This window comes from Coturnix japonica, chromosome 6 (genome assembly GCF_001577835.2).
Source record: "Coturnix japonica isolate 7356 chromosome 6, Coturnix japonica 2.1, whole genome shotgun sequence".
Classification (NCBI taxonomy): Eukaryota; Metazoa; Chordata; class Aves; order Galliformes; family Phasianidae; genus Coturnix; species Coturnix japonica.
The window spans coordinates 11,328,764-11,352,548 of record NC_029521.1 but is presented as its reverse complement, the minus strand read 5'-3'; the positions used below and the strand labels follow the sequence as shown (position 1 = coordinate 11,352,548).

General features: G+C 32.2%; 1 protein-coding gene across 50 annotated transcripts in view; it reads right to left on the bottom strand.

The window, feature by feature from the left end:
* The window catches only part of KCNMA1 (potassium calcium-activated channel subfamily M alpha 1), a 412,923-nt gene that overhangs the window by 121,959 nt on the left and 267,179 nt on the right, over positions 1-23,785 (bottom strand). For 44 of the 50 annotated variants that reach the window (XM_015866684.2, XM_015866673.2, XM_015866675.2 and 41 more), the window contains 8 exons: positions 23,289-23,364; positions 19,371-19,446; positions 17,993-18,163; positions 16,185-16,276; positions 6,025-6,135; positions 3,988-4,093; positions 3,132-3,214; positions 144-213 (listed from right to left, as the gene is read on the bottom strand). In XM_015866684.2, the coding sequence (XP_015722170.1) occupies positions 144-213; positions 3,132-3,214; positions 3,988-4,093; positions 6,025-6,135; positions 16,185-16,276; positions 17,993-18,163; positions 19,371-19,446; positions 23,289-23,364 (785 nt within the window). Of the gene's footprint in view, positions 1-143; positions 214-3,131; positions 3,215-3,987; positions 4,094-6,024; positions 6,136-15,992; positions 16,085-16,184; positions 16,277-17,992; positions 18,164-19,370; positions 19,447-23,288; positions 23,365-23,785 lie in introns of all 50 variants that reach the window. The other 6 variants (XM_015866674.2, XM_015866700.2, XM_015866705.2 and 3 more) reach the window with 1 other exon arrangement.

Here is a 23,785-nt window from a genome sequence, read left to right as displayed (position 1 = left end):
GGACTACATGAGAAGGTTTATTAGGGCAATCATGTTTGGAAATAAAAATACTAATTATTAGTGACAGTAGAAAAAAAAATTGCTCATGGGTGCAATGCAGCAAAACAAATTGCAGAAAGAGACACTAATATTTATTACATCACCTTATTGTGATACTGTAGCATCTGAGTGATAATTCTTATCTTCGGATGATAATTCTTTATTGAAATAACTCTAAAAATAAAAGAAAAAGAAAGCAACAATTAAAATAGCATTTCAGCTAGTAGGATATTTGGACCACATAACCCAGCATCTCTACTTCACTGCGTTGTCATGTCCCACTGTTAAAACTGTGTTAATTTTTTTATTTGTCTGTAAAGCATAGTGATTGAAGTCAAACCTATTCAGTCTCTACATCTACTCAAATTTAATTAATAATCACTGGGTAATACTAGAGAATACTGAATTTCAGGAATTACTCTGTTGAATGGTTTCCTTATGGAATTTGAAGGAAAAAATACTTTTAAATTGTTTTAGCAGCTCTGTTCAAGATACTCTACTCAATATGTTAAGCAAATACTTGTAATTATTCTCATCTTCATTAATTGTTTCTTTGAATCATTATAATTGTTCGAATTTTCCAATAACAGACATCTGAAGCAATTTTCTTTTATCTCCTTTCTTCCCCCCCTTTGTTTTTTTTTTATAGTTGCTAGACATTTATCACCTTTAAACAGCTTGAGCAATAATTCTATTTGATATAAATCCAAGTGCAAATTCATCTGCATGTATTCTGGATTTTGTGAAAGCTCAATACTGAAACTGATACGTGAACTTAAAATCTATAAAAGATATGGTGACTCCCATTATTTGCTCTGTGTACCCATTAAAAATGAATGAAAAGAATAATTCTTTAGAAATGAGTATACAGAATGCGATCCAAAGTAAGAAATACACAAAATAAAAAAGAAAAACAAACCATGCAGCAAAATCAAAGAGAGGAGCAAACAAAACAGGTCAGAACTATAATAACAAATTAAAGTAAAAATAGAAAAGAATTAAAAGGGAAAACAATCTCAATTAGTTTAGAATCATCACTCTTAAGATTCTCAATGCCACAACTGTTTACAGTGGTGTTTGGTAGGAAATATCTTGCAAAATTCTCAAAACTCGAACATGATAAGGATTTAAGAAGATGTACGGACAATTGAAATTCATACTTTCTTTTCAGAAGGAAAACCAACTCTTTCTAGTATTTTTTTCAATTCTTCCACAACTATCTAACCAAACATTTAATCCTATTGAATTAATTTGTTTAATTATGAGACAGCACATGAGATTTTAGTCCTGAAATAAAAGCTCTGCATTTTATTAGATAAATGTATTAAACATTTTAAGAATGCACTAATCTGCAATTGTAAAGTATTTTAATGTATATATATGCAATCAACACTAATAATGATTTTTACATTGAAACAGAAAAATGAAATTACACATTGGAACAGGCTGCCCAGGGAAGTGGTGGAGCTACCATCCCTGGAGGTGTTCAAGAAACTTGTAGATGTAACATTTAGGGGCATGGTTTAACAGCACTGTGGTGATGGGTTGATGGTTGAATTAGATGATATCAGAGTTCTTTTCTAATCGTAATGATTCTATAAGACCTGCTCCTTCCATATACACCTAAGACTCTTGCACACAGTGAACTTCACCAATGGTGCAGTATCATTATTGTTTAATTTTTTTTCCTCCTTTTTCCTTTAAATCATGGAATGCAAATATTTGACAGACCAATAAAATTGTTTCGTTGCACTGATCAGCTCCATGTTAAATAATTTTTAACAAATCCTTGACATTTTATTTTAAAAAACTCAAGAAGACTGGTCTTATTAAAATTATGACTGTGTGTTGGGGGAAAAAAAAAAAAAAAAAGGCTTAGCCTTCCTGTACCTCTAGCTGCCCATCCACCAACTGGTCCTGTCAAATCCCTTCACAGAATAGGAGGAGGAAAGCAGGACAAGCTTTGGTGGTCCCTAATGTTGTAAATGCTTTGTCAATCAACATAAGCACCATTGGTCTTAAGTGTTAAAAATGAGTGAGGAGCCAGAAGACCATTATATAGTTTTCCATCATGAAGTGTATACACCACTTTCTCCAAGCTAAGTAATTACTTGTAGAAGCAGATTTACTGAGGAGCAATGAGGGTATGAGGTGGTTGAAGGTCCTACTGTCCCATGATCAGCACAAACCCTTGCAGGGCATATATTTTTGTAACATATTGTTGCCACAGAGTAATTGCTTTCCCATCATTTCTGTTGGTCCTTTGCGAAGCTATGAATACTTCAATGCTAAGACCTATGAAACGAAAACATGGCCTTGTCATCCTCTCCACAACAACTAGAAAAACTTCATTATTAAGAACCAATGAAGATCCAAGAGATAGTCCCAAGCAGTGGACTTGGAGAACATTAATAAATTGCTGTGTTGCAGTAACAGTAATCACAAGCCAAATAAATGCAGCTGATTCTATTTTGGATGCCCTTTGAGAACTGTAAAGTGTTCTGTAAAGTGGTCTGCAAGCAATTGTAACAAAGAAACAGAAAAGGTGCTACCTAGAGCTCTCATGTCCCTTTTGAAAGGAGGAATTTTTAGAAAGCATCTCCTACGTCATGAAAATAGAGATTTAAAGGCAGTTTCTGAAAAAGAAAAAATCAAACTTCATTGACTTAACAGAGAGGAATACAGAAATTGTTAGTAGTTCATACAATTACATTGGAACTATGTTGGAAGAAGAGCAATCAATATATCTGAATAAGGAAAAATACTCTAAATGAGTAAAAATGGACAATACAAAAATTTCAAACAAATATTCAGATTTAAAATTTTACTTTGGTCCAGTTTGTTCTCTTGACATTTCCTCTTCTCATATGCTGCTTCTAAAGCAACTAAATTAGAAAAGTAACTTAAGAGCATCCTTATCTCCAACCTTCTGAGGCAATCTTGTAATCTGCCTTCTAAAGAAAATCCTGTGATGCTCTTCAAGTGCAATAAATGAGCAATAAATTGGTGTGTGGCTATGGCTAATCTGGATACCAGAAGTTGGCTAATCAGGAGTTAAGAATACAAAACCTATTAAAAACCAATGACTTTACCTCATAATATTGGATGCATCCTCAGCATCTGGGTCAGCGCAGTATTTATTGGCAAGAATTAGGCACGCATCTGCTGACTCTATCTGAGGCACCAAAAAAACACAGAAAACACAAATAGCAACCTATTTTTCCAACTGTATTCATCTTAAAGTATTAGAAACTACAACATTCCTATCATAAGCACAAATAACAGCTTACAGTACTAATAAGACTAAATTTTCAAGATTTTATAGTTGATGGCAACAGCTCTCACATATGAACAGCAGTTTTATGAAAAGAACGTGAAAGGGGTAATGCTGTATCTGATACCTTGCCATTTTTTTTCCCTTTAGCTTTCTTATTTTATTTTAAGAGTATAAAATAGCTTACTACAAAGGCAATAAAAATATTTCATTTTAACTAACAAGTATTTTAAGTTGTGTTTTTATCAGGACTCTAGACAATGAAAAAAGGATTTGACAGGTGAAAAATCATTTTCTACTTGTACTGACAAAGGTAAGACAACAGTATTTTAAACAATTATCATAAGACAATGATCTACTCTATTAAATGTTAATGTTAAATAGTCTTGATTGAAATGCAATGAAAAATTCATAGAGCTAAATAGAATAGGATATAATGTATCTTAAATCGAAGTGGTATTGTAGCTTTGTAAATCTAAAGATACAAGGAAAACAATATCTAGAAGGACAACTGTTGCAATTTATTACATAAGCTCATATGAAAGGAAAAACAATGTTTTGAGTTTACATGAAGAACATTATTGTTACTTAAATTACTTTTGTTTCATTCAATAATGCAATGAGTACTTAAGTAGAAGTCAGTTAACTGGAGAACAGAACAAAAGAGATACTACCTTTACTCTTGCCAGGTCATGGGGATTAAGGACTGAACCCTGATAAAATTCCACCTGAGTGAAGTGTCGTTTAAAAAGAGCTTCCAGCTCAAGGTTAGGGGAGATACTGCATTGAGAAGAGAAATAAAATACAAAAACAAATGAAAAACCACTTTTCATTTTCTTCATCTATTTATCTATAAAAACTGACTCATTTACTTATTTATTATTTATTTATGCATTTTGCATTTTCAGATTTCTGCTGATGCTTTTCCTGTGCCGTGGAAACAATATACAGTACTTTAACAAATACTACGCTGCTTACACTTCATTACTTCTATCTAGAGATAGAAGTTTGTTTAATAATTGTGCTGCTCTGTATGCTTATGCCTCTTTCTCAATGAGATGAATCCAGAAGCAGTGGTACAAACATTTGAAAACATCCTATCTATGGAGAAAGAATTTTCCATAGAACTTATCTATTAAGGCAATCATCCCCTGCACATACGCACCACAACCTAAACAGTTGACTGCAACAAATAAAAGAGCTCAATGTGAAATAAATACAAGCCAATACAAGGAATGGAATCCCATAGCAACCACTGTTGCTTATATGAGCTGGAATTAAAATAAACCCAATTTTGCTGTGATTTAATCACATTTCATTTTGCCATAAATGTGACCAAATGGAACAAGGAAATTCAATATCTATGTAACCAGGGCATGAAAACGTTCTGATGCAAAATGCCAAATTAGTAAGAAATTAAAACAGGTAAACACAAATATTTTTTGTGTATAAAGGCATAGGAAAATAAAAACATAACAAAAACAAACAAACAAACAAAAAAAAACCAAAACAGGCACAAACAAGTAACCAGGTGCTGAACTTTCTTCACATGCATTTGCTGTTTCCTATTTCCTGTTACCATGCACTGTCACTGAGGAGATCAGAATCTTCAGTTTCCCCTCAGTCAATTCTTATTACTCAAGAAAGGGGAAATAAGAAAAAAAACAATGTTTTTCCTCAAGGATATCAATCATGTCTAGTCTAATTTTAAAGAAATGGATATTTTAAAAAAGTGCAAGAGCTGACCATTAGTTTTCCTGCTCCATTTCTTGAATCTTTAGAAACTATGAACTTTGTAATCTCTTTCAATGAAAGGAAGAAAAATACAGAACTTATTGCTGAATACAAAAGAACTGCTTATTCATAGCTTTCAGCACTTCTAAACAGATGCTATTCCAGATAGAAAAGAGTACATACACTGACTCTCTTTCAAGCACATGGCTATGTCTAACAGGTACCCAAAAATGAAAAACTTACTTCATGTTGCATCACTCGCAATGCAGAGCCTGCAACTATCAGCATCCACTTTCAGACAGCTTTCCAAATCTCAGATCAAGAAAAATTTGAGACTTTGTGTTTGGGTATATATGAGAGCAAGAGAGCAGAACCAACTATTACAGTGATGAGAATTTACTTTCTACCTTCACTAGAAAGTACTGTGTCAGAATCGCATTAAAACTAAATTTTCATCTGCATTTTTGTTCTGTAAATATTTTACAATACAAAATCACTTTTCTTAATGACATGAAATCTGAAAAAAGTGTTTTCAGATGCCATAATTTCATAGTATTCACTGTTTTTCACCACTTTTACTGATTTTACAAATTGCACCTGTTTCACTAGAAATATTTGCAGCATAAAAAACTCTCATGTGTATTTATTAGATTATATATATATATTTTAAATTTCGCAATTCTGTTCTCCTTTCAGATTTGTGTTCGGATATCCACATCACAACTTAAAGGACTGGCTCTGAAATCCATTTTCTTGAAATACCCATACTAATGTACTTAAAAATGGATTATAAAATAATTGCAGAAAATAATTATTTTTCAAAATAACTTATGCCTGTGGAAAAAAAAAGAAACAGTATATTTTAACTACATAATAATTAAGACATTAGAAAATTCTGTATCTTCCCTACAGGTACATACCTTAACTCAATAGCTTTTCATAACATATGAGAAGGCTTATTTTGAAAGATTACTCACTTATGCAGAAAGACGATTTCTACGTTGACATCGTCCCTATCCTTGTGCAGGAAGTCCTTCAGGAAGTTGGACACGCTTTCAAGTGTTATGTGACCACAGACAACTATGTGCCTGTTGCGGAAAAATGAACGTTAATCTTGCAAAGAATGTAAAACAAGCAAGCAAGTAAAGAAGAAAATGGTAAGTTATTGCCCAAGAAAGAGTATTAATCTTCATGATGTCTCTCTAACACCTGTTCCATGAAGCTAAAAAAGTAAAACATTAATTCCAAAAGAGGCTTTGCAATTCAAAATATGTATACACTCTAACCTGCAAAGACTACTATAAACAAAACATTTGGTCAAGTATGCTCTGCATTTAACAACAAGATGCAGCATTTATACAGATATTTACACAGTGTATTAATCAGTCACTTTCTAAGTCATATTTCTCCATTTGACACATTTTCATTTGCACCTTAAACTCCTCTACTGAGATCATTAGTTTAAATTCTTGTTTTATGATGTAAGGAGTCAATAAATCTCCCTAAAATTATTCTACTTTTTTTGTTTTGTTTTGTTTTGTTGAAATAAGATAAATATATTACTAACGGCAGTGCAAAGCTTGTTAATTATAGGCAAAAAAGCAGTAAAAAAGGAATCTTTTTCCGACATTAAGTCCTACATGGCATGTACTTTAAAAGAAGAAAATATTAGTTGATGTGCTATAGAAGCATATAATTCTAGCTTGCACACATATAGATTTCACAAAGACTCCTTCTGTTCCACAGGTTTTCATTTGTACCAAACATTTACCTGAATGGATGATTGTAAGATGAAAGCACATAGCTACACACACATTCCTGAACTACATATCTTAAATAAGAAGCTGAATAAAACACTTAGGAAATCGCACACTTCCTGACTTAATGGATCATTGTTCCTTTATTACTGTAAAGCAAAGTACATTTTCTGGTAAGGATATCCTATGCTGTCTCACAATTTCCTTCACAGAATTAACTTTACCCAACCTCCTTTACCCTTACTATTTTATGATAGATTGTGATTTTGACATGCCTATTGCTAATACTTCCAATTATCATGTTATTTACTGAAGTCAGACGTACAAGTTGATCCAGTTACAATTTCTGAACTAAGAGAAAGCCAAATCATTATAGTCATATAGTCTATAAAAAAAATGTTTCAAATACAAAATTTCACAAAATTATCCAACACTTGAGCTGCCAAATGTGAAGAAAAGTAATTTCAACAGTAAAAATTAGTCTATCCCGGTCACTGTTACATAAAAACTGTTTTGTGAACAACTCAGTAATAAAGCAATCTCATTGGCTGGAAACAACTAATAATAGGTGGCAGCTATGATTACTAATATAATGGGCCTGTATTTGCTTCATAATTTGGTGCTTGATGAGATGTGTGTGAAAGGTGCATAGAATTCATTGGAAAAAGGATAATGACACGGAAAAAAGAATAAATCAACAGCATGCACCAGATGGTGAATAACAGCAATATCATGTACTGTTACTTCGCAGTGGTTCAGGTCACTAGGAAAATGTAACAGTATTATTCCAATCCAGTATACTTTATGATACTGTTTCATTAGTGTAGGGTAGTTTTAAAGTTTGTGTAGAAATATGATAATCTTGAACTCCCTTTTTATAAGATTTCTTAGTGATATCACCATGCCTTATAAGTAGTTTTAGAAACAGCAACAAAAGCAATCGTTTCATTTCTTTTAATAGGCAAGGAATATATAATGACACAAGGTTTTAACACAGAACTTACTACTATGATCTTTTAATGATAAGCTATCTACCTGGACTGTCTGCTTCAATTCCAACAAAAATTTGCTCAGTTTTAATCTAAGTTTTGGGTTTTTTTTGTCCATTAAGTACAAAATGCACTTGAGTTCTCATACTGTAAAGAAGCTGTAATAGTTTTCCTGTACTATAAGGTAGTAAGTAAAATAACAAAACAGAACATAAAATGTTTTAGTTCATCCCTTTTTTGTGCAAAGGGTCCCTCAGAGATTTAATCCGGGACATCTGCAGGTTGGCACAATTGCAGCTGTCCCTATGCTGCATAAAACCCTACCTGCATTCCCAGTCTGAGCAGTCTTCTTCAATTTTCCTAAGGGGTTTATCACCTGAGCTGCTGGCACTGTGTGTGCATGCATTTTTGAGCACACAGTTCAGAGGATGCTAAATTAGATTCCCTCCCTACAAATGGATGAATGTCCATCCAAAAGATCAAATTTACCAGAAATTCTCAAGTTCAGATTCTGAAAAGATGTTCAAAATCTTAGTACCTTACTAGACTGATTGGTACACTATATTAACTAGCATATTAAGACATTCAAGCTCTCCAGTGCTATTCAGCACTTTTTCTGAACCCTATCTAGCATCAAGAAAATGATCAATAATGGGCAGAAAATATTGAGTTGTATTCCTGACACAGCATAGGTTTTTTAAGAATCCAGGTTAAATGGAGCTGGAAAAGACCTCCAGGGGTCATCTACTCAAAACATCTCCTACTGAAAGCAGATGTATTTGGTACAATTATTCACACTTATTATCATTCTCAATCAGTATTGTTTCATAAAATCTGATCTAATAAAACAATAAAACTTTTCCCCCCGTCAAATACATTTGCACATGAGCATCTGTACTAATTCTTTTGAAAGTGTCAGAAGATATTTTCACCGCGTGAACTAATTAGATCTCTGATTACGGGCTACATTGGTATCAACTCTTGTCCTTGCTGTACAGCAAAAAAAAAACCCAAAAACAACAACAAACAAACAAACAAACAAAAAAACAGTGATCACTAAAAAAAATTCTCCTGGTTCTGAAGCAGTCTTTTCTGATGAGATACTATTAACATTAATTTTTGGTTGAATATTCCCTCAGTAAAAACAAACAAACAAAACAGGGTAAAAATAAAAACCAAACCAAACAAACAAAAAAAAAAAAAAAATAAAAACCAAACCAAAAAAACAAAAAAAAAAAAAACCCAACACAACAGCAACAAGACCTCCTGTTACCATAAGTTATATTTTTGCTTAGAAGTAGAAGAAACTGAAAACAGATTTCCTACTTGCCCACAGTTGCCCAGAGAGTTATTTGGTGCGTTATCTCAGAAAACTTGGAGAGCTTTTATTGTTCCAGTCTGCCCTTTGTATGATCTGAAGATCTATAACTTCCTCTCTTAGTGCCAATAATCATTCCCTTTCCAAACACCACCCAGTTTTTACATGCACCAAGTAAACTAGATATCTTCTGTTTGTGGGTAGACATCTTTAGTAGGAAAATACTACGTTAAAAATTTTGATTCTACAGAAATGTCTAAACTTTGCACTTAATCTTTGTTTATGAAAATCCTTAGAATTATTATGATAGTCTCTTTTTTTTTTTTTTTTTTGTTGTTCTTTAAAATAAAATTTAGACCTTTCCCCTAATACTGAAAAACAACATTCAGGATTTCAGACATGTTTTTGCTGTTAAGTAATGAGGAAGACTATGGTTTCAGTATGGTAATGGTTGTCAGTAGAAGTGTATCAGAGGTGAAATTGCTTTAATACAACAATAGAAATCCATATTACACAACTGTGGTGATGCAAAAATGATATTTCACAGAGAATTCAAAGTCTATCAAGGGTATATTCTATCAAGAAACAGTTTCAGACTAACCTTTTCTCATATCCATTTAACACTCTCAAATTTAATTAGAGTGACCAAATACAGAAAATTAGTACATTTTTGTGAGGAAATCATTTTACATAGCTGAAATTCTATACAATATCTATCTTTTTTCCTCATATAGACAGAATGAAACATCATCGCAAAATGCACTAGCTCCTTATCAAGTAAATGAAATTGCTGCCAGAAGGCCTCTACCCACCAAAAATACATTTCCATAAAAAAAAAAAAAATGAAATGAGCAAGAGCTAAATCATCTAGAATTCCATCAGGAGATCACTGAGAACACATATTTAATTTGTGTAAATAGCACTGTAAATGAAAACAACCACTGAGAATAAGACTCTTCAAAAATGATTTTACACAGTCTTTCATTCAGAGGACAGAATACTAAATATAAATCTTCAGCATGTTTTAAAAGAAATGAACACAAATACATATTCAAGTTTCAGTCTTATTCAGTGAATACTAGTGAGGTGTTATTTGCACTACTTAAATGCTTAAAAGTATTTTTTCCGGAAAACAGTGAAATAAAATATTTGAGCATCTGCATCAGTTTATTACGTTCAACTAGAAAACAAGCTCACAGAGTGCATTCCTGTGACTTAAATCTTGGATAAATTGTACACTGATTTCTTTAAACTGGATTTTACAGTATGCATTTCCATATGTTTGCAATAGCATGTTCTTCTCAGTGATTCAATGTTACCTTATATAACATGTATAAGCAAATTACTAATACTCCTGAAATTTACTGAAAATATTTTGTCACAAATCAACTGCTTTCTATGTTTCCACCATTATTCATTTTCAAAGTTGCCTTACGGATTTTTTAATGTTCGGGGAGTCAAAGACGAATTAAATCATCTTTAGATAATGGAGAATGTACCAAAGACTAATATTTTTAAGCACTTCATTCATTAACAGAGCAAGCGTATTTCTTTCCTTTGAAATCACCCTCATATTTAATTGCTATCTTTCCACAAGAGTGAAAAAAAAGTCACAAATCACTAAAACTTGCTGATTATTTCACCATTTCTGCCATCTCGTGTTGCCTTTGCAGCAGCTTCCACAATTAAATTTGTGGCTTCCGTATTTTGTGAAACATGGTAAATCTGCAATTTATACAGTAGATTCAGTCTTTGTTGGGTCATAAATTGGACAGAAACTAATATTCTGAAATCAAACCCAAAATTATTTTAAAACTTAGAGAAGAAGAAAAAGAAGTTGAATTTTGTATATACTAGCGATTTCTATACTAGAAATATAAAATTATCGCTATTATTCTGGAAAAGAAGATGATTTGAGAGCTAGAACACACTTCAGGGGAAAAAAATGTCATAATATTTTTATACCTCAATTCCCACACTCTGTTCCTTGCTTTCACAAAAATGGATATAGTTTAATAAGTATGCAAAATTGAGGAAAAAACTCCTTCCTATTAGTCCTATCTGTCAGTCTACTTAACACTCATCAGAGTGAGACTTCACTAAGTGAGACTTTGTTTGAAACACTGGATTTAGAAGAATGGCTAGCAGATGTGAAAGAGAGACATCGCTGGGGATCATAATGTAATCCATGTCACATTCTCCTATTACAGTCTCACCCAATGGAAAATAGAATCTTACATACTGTATCAAACAATTTAATATAATAATCTTAAGTCACTTTCTTTGGAGATATGTCTCTCATTACTGCAGCAAATGAACCTTAGCCAAACTATCTCAGTAAGTCTTAAAAAAAAATTGTTCTAATTGTTATAATTTTTAATCAAAGTCAAATGTCTAATGAGTCCAAGATGGTCTGTCACGTTAAATTATCTGTTTGTCTTTCTGTTTACCCTATCTATCTGTCTACAGTTTTTATTTTCCTCTGTGAAGTTTAGTTATTGAATCCCATGTTTCCTTCTGGAAGGAATCTCTAACAGATGATTCTTCCCATTGATATGCTGATGATTTGCTAATTTATGGCTTGTAAATTTAAGAAATCTCTGGAAAGCAAAGTAGACCATGAGAGAAGAGAAACAGGAGATTTTAATAGGTTATATAGTAAGGACTGTGATTTCATTAAATTGTTGTTTTTAATATTTAAATACAGTAATGTCTTAAAATATTTTTAATACATATAAGTTCAACAAATCTTAGCATATATGCACATTTACTATTAAGGAAATGTACACATAAAAAGTAGTAATAAAAATGCCTCTCTCTTTGTCTATATCTATTCATGTAAAGCTGTGTTTCTGCCCTCACAAAGAGTTTTCAATGGAGATTTGCAAATAAGAAGCAAGAACAAGTTAGGCATGGAATTAGTATGTAATTATTCACTGCAGAAGAAGGACAAAAATAAATTGTTATATAAGTATATAAATGTTTTATTCATGCCTTCTGAAGCTATGTATAGGCTAACTTACAATAAGCTAATGTTTTCAAACGGAAAACAATTCACAAAACTAAAATCCAGACTGATCACATGAACCCACAAATACAGAAATGGGAAAAAAAAAAATCAAGATAAATCTTGATTATCAAATGAATTTGTAAATCTGGAACAAAAGGTTAGTAATTAATTACAAAAGGTAAAACAGATTTAAACCTGAATCTATGGAAAACTCAGAAAAGAAAATCCTAGACTGGGTTAGTACAAAGGTTAAGAATAAACAAATTGCTCTTGATTTTTTGGCACGAAAGAAATTACAGATTATTTTGTGAATTCATTTCTGTCTAGGGCTGAAAGTGTATGTTCTAAACATCAAAAAGAATTAATTAGTAGAATTTTACTAATCTCAAAACCAAACATTTCTTGAAGAAAATCTCAATCTAAACAGCTTGAACTTTATAGAGAAGAGGTTGGTTGGAGAACTTCAGAAAAACATCCAAACACAAAGTGATCACTGCCTTTTCCAGATGTATGAATGCATGAACTTACCAGTAAGCTAATTGCTCACAGTATAAAAATAATAGTCTATCAGCACAATGAAATTTGTGATTTTCTTCCTTCTATTTGAAAATGACATACTGAATAGTATTTCAGGAGCTCTACTAACAGGTAACAGAAAGAATTTGCACAAAATAAGTGAACCTGAAAGTCTTTTACAGAGAAAATAACCACATGTAGGTAATGTGTAGGAAACCAAGCTATGGTCTCAAAATTATTCATAAGAATGGTAAAAAATTGTTTGTTTGTTGTGCACAGAACTAAACTTAGTGAGATTTGTTTACCCATCTACTGATCATCTCATTTAGTGTATCAGGATACATAGTAAAAATGTTCTAGTGGAGTGATCTGTGATTGTAGCAAATCATTATTAGCACTAATTTTGTTACTTATGGAAGAGATTTCATTGATTACAAATCTAATATTCAAGAAAAGGATTAGTATCTTTTGGGAGTAACTTCTTTATTTTTCTAGGTTGAGACTGTGTCTGTTCATCATCAAATGTACATACTTGGTCTTGGTCTTGGTCACAATTTGTATTTATATAATAGTGTGTATTTTGACGTTTATACATCAGAGTATTTTTGTTGGTTTAACAGATGAAACTTCTCTCAAAGGCTTATATAATATTCCTGTTTTGTGCTCTTTGATACCATGCAAATCTCATCACAGGAATACCTTGTAAGGTAGAGATTATAAGTTATAATAAAGATGTAAAATAAAATAAAATATAATAAATAAAATAAAATAAAATAAAATAAAATAAAATAAAATAAAATAAAATAAAATAAAATAAAATAATATCCATGTGAATTTATGTAACAAAGCTATCTAGTAAGTGATAATTGCATACTGCCTGTTAGTAGTAAAGCCATACAGTGTCATCCTTAAGAGGTACAAAATCATATGTTAGTTTTGACTTGCCATCTAAGTTTTAGTAGTAGTATAGAATCATTTTACTCCACAGACTTAATTCAGGAGGACACATGTATAAACACATATATAAATGTTACAAAGAAGATTCAATGTACTTATCTATTTTGGAGAAAGAACTAAAAGTAAACACATCTGCTATTTTAAGTGTTGAAGCAGTATCTTTCAACAAAATTTATCTGCCTTCATTTTGTACATGCATTTCATTCTATCTGGAAACTTTCTGACATTAAAACTAGAACAAATGTATTTTCCCATTATGTATGCTGCCAGAATCTATCCTTGGTTGCTCAACTAAAGAGCTTATATTGCTAATTACTACCACATGCCCAAACCCCAAGCAGAGGAAAGCTTATTGGTTCTGACAATCCACTCTCTCAACACTGAATTCCAAATGAAAACTTAAGTTTTGGCCAAACATAACATTTCATCAATCTTGTTCTACTGACTGCAAAAGCAACATCAAAAAAAAAAAAGGATTACTAATAGCTTTTTACTGTGCAGTTCCCAAGTTTAGATTCTCTGATGAAAGACCCACATGAGCAAAGGACTGCTTTATACTACTCAGCAATTAATAGTTGAACCAGAGAACAGTGCATTAAGTAAATCGAACAGTTTGCATGCTGATGACAGAGCTGAGTTTCAATTGAATAATTATATGGGCAGTAGAGATCTGCAGATTAAGCACTGAGTGAGCTAAAAAAAAAAAAAAAAAAAAAAAAAAAAAAAAAAAAAAAAGAAAATAAAATTTAGCACGCCCCAAAGCTAGCAGCAAGTCTTTGAACTGGAATTGAGGTTTTCAGGATGTGGGATTCTGACTGAAGATCAAGTCCTAGTTTAGAGGCAACTGAGCAATGCTGGGTACTAGTGACAATGTAGAAAGGGAGACTAAAAAGTCTGTATTTAAAATAGTTTTTAAAACATATTCACCTCTGGTGGTGAGGTGCAAATTCTGTACTTGAAAATCCTCTCAGAAAACCAAAGTATGAATTCAAGTACGAAATTGAGTATGTCTCTGTCACAAATAAGCATTTCGGGAATTTAATGATATTTTTTCAGAAATAAATGAAGACTTTTTTTCATCTTGGTAAATGAATGATGATGCGTGTTTCCAGTATTAGATCTTGCAATAAAAAATAACTTTAGACAGTGGATGGTACCTTAAAATGGAACGCTTGGTTGTTATGACTGTTCTTGAATAAGTAACAGCAACAGAGAAAACAAATATTGTTATATCAACGCGGTGATTTAAATCAGTACCCTCAAATTAGTTCTGTGGGGCAAATGTAGTCTTTCTTCTCTACAAAGAGAAGAAATAATTTGATTAAATCATGATTTACAACTGTAAAATCATGCATGGGTGATAATTTGAAATGAACAAGGTGAAAACTCTTGAAGTATGGAAAAGAACATACTACATAATTTCCTCAAGTTCCTTCCTTTTTCTTCTATGGAAAGGATTTTATATAACTAGTCTTTCAGGGTAAATACATATATCTTCTAGAGAATTTCACAAAGATATGCAATGAAACAAAAAATGGCAACATTAATGGTGATAAAAAGAAAATAATATATTTCCATGTGCATCTGATTTATTGAAGGCCATATCTCAGATCTAGTTGTTGGGAATGCCAGAAAAAGCTGTTTTTGACTTGGTCAAGAGAACAGACTTCCAATGGAAATGTAATGAGTTGATGTGGCCCAATAAAAGCTACCTGTTGCTACCAAGCCAATTGATTACTTTTTTTTTTTTTTTTTTTCTTATGCTACACTGATACTGAGAATACTACTTCCTCTTCTTTACAGTGGCTGTGGAAGAGAATAATTTTTAAAATCTTGATCATACATCATAAAACCATGAGTTTTTGCAGTATTCATATGCAATCAATAGGAGCTGCTTGAGATCTGCATCTGTTAATTGAACAATAACAATCAGTACTACTGATTGTCTGAAACAGCATGGAATAATCCAATTGACATAAATCTCTCAATTTTCACTCCAGAAAACTGAAGGTATCTAAGAACTGAGTTTCTCCAAAATCACATTAATTATCATTGTGATTTAGTTCATCAAATAATTCAATGATGCCCAAAAAAGTGATGTTAATCTCTTTCCATAAGCTAGCTGCATATGCAAAAGTGAGATACTGATTTATTCATTTATTTACTTTTTCAAATTACATTAATGTATTCCTAGCAGTATCCAGGCTCTCTTGAAGCAGGGACATAATGTTGTGACTTGTACCATAGCATTAGCCCAGGTCTCTAACCATAGTGTGACAGTTCTCCAGTGGTAACATCTGATGTCAAAGAATACAGCTTTTTAAGCTGAAAGTCAGCTATTACCACCTTCAGGGCATCTTTAAAGTCACACAACCACACCTGGTCTCTTTTGACTTACTTTCTGCCTCGGGTTGAGTTAAAAGTCCCGCCGTATTTCTTCCGATTAAGGATGAGAGCAGCAATTTCTGGCACGTAGCGAGCAAACATTGCCTACATGCATGAAACAGAAACACAAAAAAAAAAAAAAGAAAATGGCATGCAGAGAGTGTTCTACTGCAGCAGAGGCAGCAGAGCCTCTTGGGATACTTACTTTCTTCCACTAACCGCACTATAGGAACCACCATATTTCTTGCGGTTTCCTATTAACTCTATGATTTCAGGGACGTAGCTGGCAAACATGGCCTAAGAAGAAGATAGGAGACAGAAGAAAAGACTAAAAAGAGAGGCCAAAGAAAGGGGGATGATGAATGTTTTCAAGAGATATATTTTTAAGATCTGAAAATGCAAAAGAATTAGATCTACAAAGGTGTTTAAAAGAAAATTTTAAAAATGTAAAAGTTCTTAGCAAACAAAACAAGATGGTTCAATGTAAAAGTTGGACTTGAAGAAGGTGGATGTCTTAGGAATTAATAAAATGGTCCGAAGAAGAAAAATAGGTTTATCAAACAAAAGAAGAACAAAATTAATTCAAGCTTTTAAATAATCATAAGCTACAGTTACATCTAAATCTTCCTGAAAAGGGGAAGGGAAAAACTATTTATCTTGACCTTACAAAAAAACAAAAAAAAAAAAAAAAAAAAAACAAAAAAAAAAAAACACCAAAAAAACTAAAAACCCACCAAAAAAAAAAAATCATTACAGTAGTTAGATTTCTATTTTAAAAAACAAGAAAATTTCCCCTGTGATTAAGATCTAAGCACAGAAAAAAAAGATGGAGTCACAGGCAAATCCTCCTTCTGAAGAACAAAATAGTCACCACCACCCCCAAAATTTGTTGTTTTTTTTTTTACAAAAGTTTGTTTTTTTAAAAGGATTGGAATAACACATGAAAGAAAAAAAATAAAAAAGATTTTAAGGAGAAAATAAAAATTATTCTGCCATGTTTTGTCCAACAAACATCTTCCTTGTGGCTGGATACTTCGAAGAGCTACTGCCAGTTGGCATGACGTCTGTCTTTAATTGTCAATAAACATAGATGGAAATGCATATATATGCTTACATATATGTACCTATGTGTCTGACATATATGGTATTCATAACATCAGTTATATACATATCACCTCCATAAGGTGTATGCATATGCGAAATCAAGATGAGAGTAAAGTAACAAAAACAATACATATGTGCATGAATTAATATATATCATGAATTGTCTGCACAACACTTACCTTGCACTGTCTGAATAATAATATAAACCTTGCTGCATTAAAACAACATTGCAACAGGTTCCATAGAGTTACTAATACTGATAAATAATACCAAAGTTGACAGAAGACAACTAACAACGTTGGCGCTTTGTACATATAGCACAAAGAACACCAGAATTTGTTGATATCAAATGGTACTGGTTATGGCCATGCTTCATGTGATAAACTAGGTAAAAATTGAGCTACATTACACAAAATGATGTTTGAAATCAAAGAGAATGTGGTTTGCCATCATCAGAATCAGGCAAGCTGCTCTTTAAGGCAGTCCAGAGCCACAGTGTTTGTTGGAATTATGGGAAGGAACACAGAAGGGTGGGTAGGACTTCTGAAACCGCAAAGTGCCTTTAAGTATGAATAGTATCCTTTAAAAAATGCACTACAATCAGTCACTAAAAAGTAAAATACTAGCACTAAGTTTATAAGCGGAAATGCTAAGGCACTTCTGTATTCACATGCATTACTTATTTCAATGCTTAATAAAATTCTGACTCCTGTGACTGAGAAACCATGTCAAAATATTTATCTTTAGGGAAAATATACTGTATTAAAGTTATTAAAGAATTTTAGAATTAATTTTATTAAGTTGAATATTATTATATCTTCAATTATAGCACTGAGATGCAGATATACATGATAAAGAACTAAACTAGAAGAAACTGATAATAATAAAGAATAGTAATATATTTTTTACCAATCCCCCAAGGATGAAGAAGACCATGAAAAGGCGACCAAGGGTTGTTTTTGCATAAACATCTCCATAACCAACAGTGGACATTGTAACCATCAGTAAATAAACACATTCCCAATAGGTTAACTGTTGATTATTTTGGAAATTTTCCCAAGGATCCCCTGAGTTCTCCACCTAAAATGAGAAAGGATATACATAGTGAATAAATTAAAAGTACTACAAACTATCTCTACTGATACAAAAAATATGCATATTTTATTGGCATATAATATAAACTCTGGATCCTGTTCTGTGATTTGTTTTGAATATACAAATGACCTAGGATTATAGACTTACCATTCTCTTGCCAATACACATAACACTGTCACTCGAACTATTCTCTGAAAACATTTTTTTTCCATTCACTACTGAAACAATATGTATTAGTTAAAAAGAAGATGAGGCTTATCTGATATCAGTTTGTCCAGATAATTTTCAGTCAATATTACTTCTAATGCAATTATACCACTTAATTTTTTGTTTTATAACATTATCTAGCTATTAATGGCACTAGTGACTTATCAATGACTTGGACATGTAATGCAAGTTATAAGTTCAAAGGCAGGAAAAGAGTATACTCTGTATGCATGATATCTATTAAGTTTTGTTCCACAGTAGAAAGCCTAAAGTTTGAGAATTCCTACAGCAGAACAAAAAAGAGAAAACCTCCTTCCTTCTGATGTAATTTTTAAAACAGTGAACTGTATGTTTTTTGTTTTATTTTTTTTTTTATTTCAAATCTAGAAAAAGCAAATGAACTTGCAGTATATCACAAAAAAAAGAAACCAAAAACACCCAAAACCTCAGTTCATAGGACTTAAAATTAAACATGGACCTCTTCACACTTCACCAGCAATGGGACACTAGAAAATTGCACATTCAGGCTACATACAAGGACAAAATTTTCTACCCTAAGGGTGGTCAAACACCACCCTCAGGTGTAGAAATAGGGAATGGCTTTTTTCTGTAGCACAACCATTGATTTCTCAGGACATCACTCTCATCTCATACTCTGACATACCCTTTCAGGAAGCACTCTGAGTAGTTATTAAGGAAACATTGCCACCTACTGGTTAATTGTAATCAGTCAAGAAGTTATAGCAGTTCAAGTCCCCAATTTAACTCTTGCTGAAACTAAATATTTGGGTTAATACATAGGTAAATACTTCAGAAAAAGCTGAAAATTGGAGATATGTCATTTTTTTTTTCATTTTTATTTTAATTATACTCATTAAATGTACTAAGGGGTCATCCAGAGTAAGGCAATTTATGGTAGTAAAGCAGTTCTGAAAGAAAGTGATCCAAGAAAAAAAGCCAAAGAAGTACGTGCAAACATACTTACCAAATGTATGAACCCAGCTGCTGTCAGCCATGTGCTGATAAATATAGAGCACAGATTCACTAGCTTGATGGAATTACTGGAGTAAGGGGAAAAAAAAAAAAAAAAAAAAGGAAGAAAAAAAGGAAAAAGAAAGAGAACATACATTGGAATTTATCATTCATTACTCTTCTTTCTCCATTTTCCTTTCTGTACATATCAGCAATTAACCACATGCAAACATTGTTATGTCCTGGAATACAGCCACACAGACTCAATGAATTAAATTGGGTAATGCCAATTACCACTGTCTGCTGAACGTTACATATCCACCCACAACTGTCGGATGCTTTTTGAATTATTTCACTTTTCACTAGCTTGTATGCTTTTTCCATATTCATCTTTGTGTTTTGTTGTTGTTTGTTTTTTTGGTTTTTTTTTACCCCAGACCGGATGATGCTTTCAACACTAATTTCAAGAGGATTTTCAGCGCTGACAAACTGCTAATACTTGCAAATACTATTATGAGGAAAAACTATGTCTGCAAGCATTAATGAACTATTGTAGCCTGAATGCCATGGTGATTTTTTGGGAAAAATATATAGATATATATAGAATTCCCAAACTTGGGCATGTAAGTGCTTCTGTGCAAAGACCTAAGTTATTTTCAAATTAAGTCATAACATATCTCATACTTCACACACTGACAGTTTCAAGGAGAAGAAGAAAAAAAAGACAATGAACTGAAGTTATGTGTTATTATGTCTAAATGATCTTATACTTTCATGGAATTTTACTGAGAACAGCTCTTCTTTGTTTTTGAAAACACATCTTAGAAAGTATGATGCATCAGAAAACCCATTATTCCCATTAACTGTTTTCCAAAAGAAGAAACACTAGGGGAAAAAAAAATAAAAATCTGGTGGTAGTAGTAGTAGTAGAAGCAGTTATATAGTAGAAGAATTGATTAATATTTTTTAACAGACTAACTGAGGACAATTTATAAACTAAGTTGAGAAACAAACCATTGAACAGACAGTTTCACTGAACATAATTTTTAAGAGGTACAGTTGAGTGTGCAACTGCAAGGACTAGCTGACACACAACTGGCTAACAAATTACTGTTGCTGTAATGATTACTGTACTCAAGTTTATGAAGCTATTCATTCGTTTTTACAATTAATTAATGATCATGCACCTCAAAACGTTCACTGTGGCAATTTATTAAGGTGTTTGTTGAATTTTTATATTTTGTTAATAACAGCATTCATAATACCACAATAATACCACAATACACTAATCTCTAGGTGCCTAGATTAAACAAAGTGATAGAAATTATATTGATGCGACGTTCCATTATGAAAGGTTAAATACAATTCTTCACCTGAATTCAGGTCAGAAGAAACTCCCAATGCAATAAAGCAACAATCGGTCTCCACATATTACTGTAATATATGTAAATGACAGCATTCATTAAAAATAACTCTATATGATATGTTTGGAAATTTTTATTATAGTAGGTTTATTGAAAATTGTACCTTCTCTGTCCTCTATGAAATTTGCCTGTGTTTCTAGCAGAGTCTAAATATAGATGAAAGATTAGTCACAAACATTTTTCTGCTCTTTAATCTCTTTGCAACATCTGTGCAAAATCCCTTACTGTGAGCCCTAAGTCCTTGCAGTTTTGTTGAGAAAATATTTGAAAGCAGTAAAGTAGAGACATTTTCAACTGAACATCACACAATTCATTCTATTTTATAAGCACAGGGACAAAAAAATATTCTGATTAATATGTATTTCATTTTAGACTAGGGAAACAAATAGATCATTGGCAAAAGAATGTCTTCTAATAGGCCAGGGTATATCTTTGGTTTGCTTTAGTTGTTCTTTTCAAATAAAACAATAATTACATTCTCATGATTTTCTCAGTACTTCACTGATCTCATCACTATCTGAATGTGTTTAAAAAAATGTTTGAAAGTGGTGCTCAGGGACATGATTTAGCAGGTGGTTAGAGTTAGGGTAGTATGGTTTTTGGTTGAGGTTGGACTTGATCTTCAATAATGAAACAGTAAGTTTACTGTTTTAGTTCAACAAGCTGAGTAATGTCATTGTCCATAAGACAGAACTGCTCAACACATTATGATGGCATTTAAGAACATTCTGGGGGAAAACAAAACAAACCAAAACAAAACACCACACTGAAATTTAGCAGAAGCAATAGACATCTTCAGTTTACACTTTCTTTAAGTTAAATTCATGTAAAATAATAGATTAAAAAAAAAAAGGGGTCATTTACATTTGTCAGCTGTAACTATATATTTATCTGAAACAAATGGTATTCTGGCCATTTGTTGCAGATTGATTCTTTCAGTTCACAAAACTCTGCTTTGTGAACATCTATAGTATCCAAATAATTAAGTTCATTTCAGGCCTACTGAGATACACAGATCAGATGTGCTCTTCCACTGAAGAAATAGGAGCAGGGAAAATTTTAAAATTTTGAGTTAAATAAACTTTGCTACTGATGAGCTGCTGGCGTTTAATCAGCCAAGTAAACTGAAACAGTCACATTAGAAAGCTCTGCTTTGCAGCCTATAAGTAAGCATTTGGGTTTTATAGATATTTAGGCATTCAGATAGAAAATTACAGAGACATTATCTAATCTAACAGTTAAATTTCTACCAGAAAAAAAATGCTAAGATAATGAATCAGTCAATCTTAATTAAGCAAGCTGTGAACAAACTGAATTTAATAGAACATCCCTATACTTATGGACCTGGAAGTTTACAAATTCATGGCTTCTAACTTCATCTAAAATCATTTGAGTTTATAGGACATTTCTATCAGTTGTCATGTCTTTTGGTGAGGTCATTCATGTGTCAAAATAAATTTATTGGATACTCTGAGCTCCTAGACACGTTATTCACTTTCCTTAGCAAACCAGTCTTAGACAATCTTAGATTACAGGCTAACATTTTCCCTACATGTTCATTAATTTCTTTATTTATCAAGGACTGGACATCATACAGCTAAAGATATACAGACTGTAAGAGTCTAGAGAACAGAAAATGGTTTTAAGCTTAAGACTGAAGAATGAGCTCTTTAATATGAATATCTACAAATCTCAAGGTTCTATTTACTCATAGCAAACAGTTTACATGGGATGTAGATGGTTACTTGCATAAGAAATCCTCACACAAGCTTCTCAACAAACAGAGAGAATAACAGTATTTTAGAATTGAACGGAATTCGCATTAATTATTGGAAGTTTGGTTCAATACTTTAGCTAGGGTAATTCAAGGAGCGATGAAAGGCAAAGCATCTGTAATAGTGAAGGCATGGGAAGGTTCCTTTCTTTTTTTCATTTTTCCCTCAGAGTCAGTGATCCTTTGTTCTAAAATGTGCTTTTTTTTCAACAAAATTAACATGTATTATTGGCCTAGTGAACATATGAAAAACAGAAAGTTAATCAGGAGTGTTTAAAATATTTTTTTAAAGAAATGCTAATGGATATGAACACAATATAAATATAGCTGGGAAACTTTTTAATGTTTTTTTTTCTTTTTTTTTAGGTTTTTTTTTTTTTTTCCCCCAAAAGAACTGAAGTAGGGCCTAACAATTATTTTTTTAGAATGTTTTTTAGCAGAATTCTGCTGAATTAACTGAATTAATTTCTGTTCTGTAAGGCAGTGGATCAGAGATTGGCAACATGTAAAGCAGTAACATTTAATTAGCAAATAGATCTGTAATTCATTCTGCTCTGAATTTATCAATATTCAATCTTGCTCAGATTTAAAGAACAGATTTTGAGCTTCATTTTTTTTTTAAGCTGGTTCTTTTTTTACAGACAAGAAAATCATATATTAATAGAACTACAAACAAAAGCCATTTATGTTATGTCATCAATGCAACTATTCAAAACATAAGTAAATCTCTTACCTTGTTTTAAGGATATTCAGAAACTGCAATATTTCTGAAAACTGTATCAGTCTAAGGGCTCTTAAAAATCTTAAACCTGCATTAAAAAAAAAAACAAAAAAAAAAACACTAGTAAAGAATAACTCTAACAACATTTCATTTACAATGACAGCAATCATGAGAACATAGGCAGCATACAGTATGTCAAATACCTTTGAAGTATTCCTCCATATTTAACAGTTTCAACATCCTCACCAGTCCTTTTTGGAACAGTTTTAAACTTAATTCCTTAACTGCTGAGGTATTCTACCAGAAAAAAAACAGTTTAGCCAGGAAGCCATGGAAGGAGATTAATTGGCTGAAAGCTAAGAGAGAAAAAAAGCTTCTTTGAGGTTCTGTTGGTTATTCTACCACACATGACCTTCTCTACAGACTGCCAAAGACAGACACGTACAGACCTGAAACTTCACAATTCTCCAAGCTCCCATGATGCTTAGTGAAAAATTAGAGATTATGAG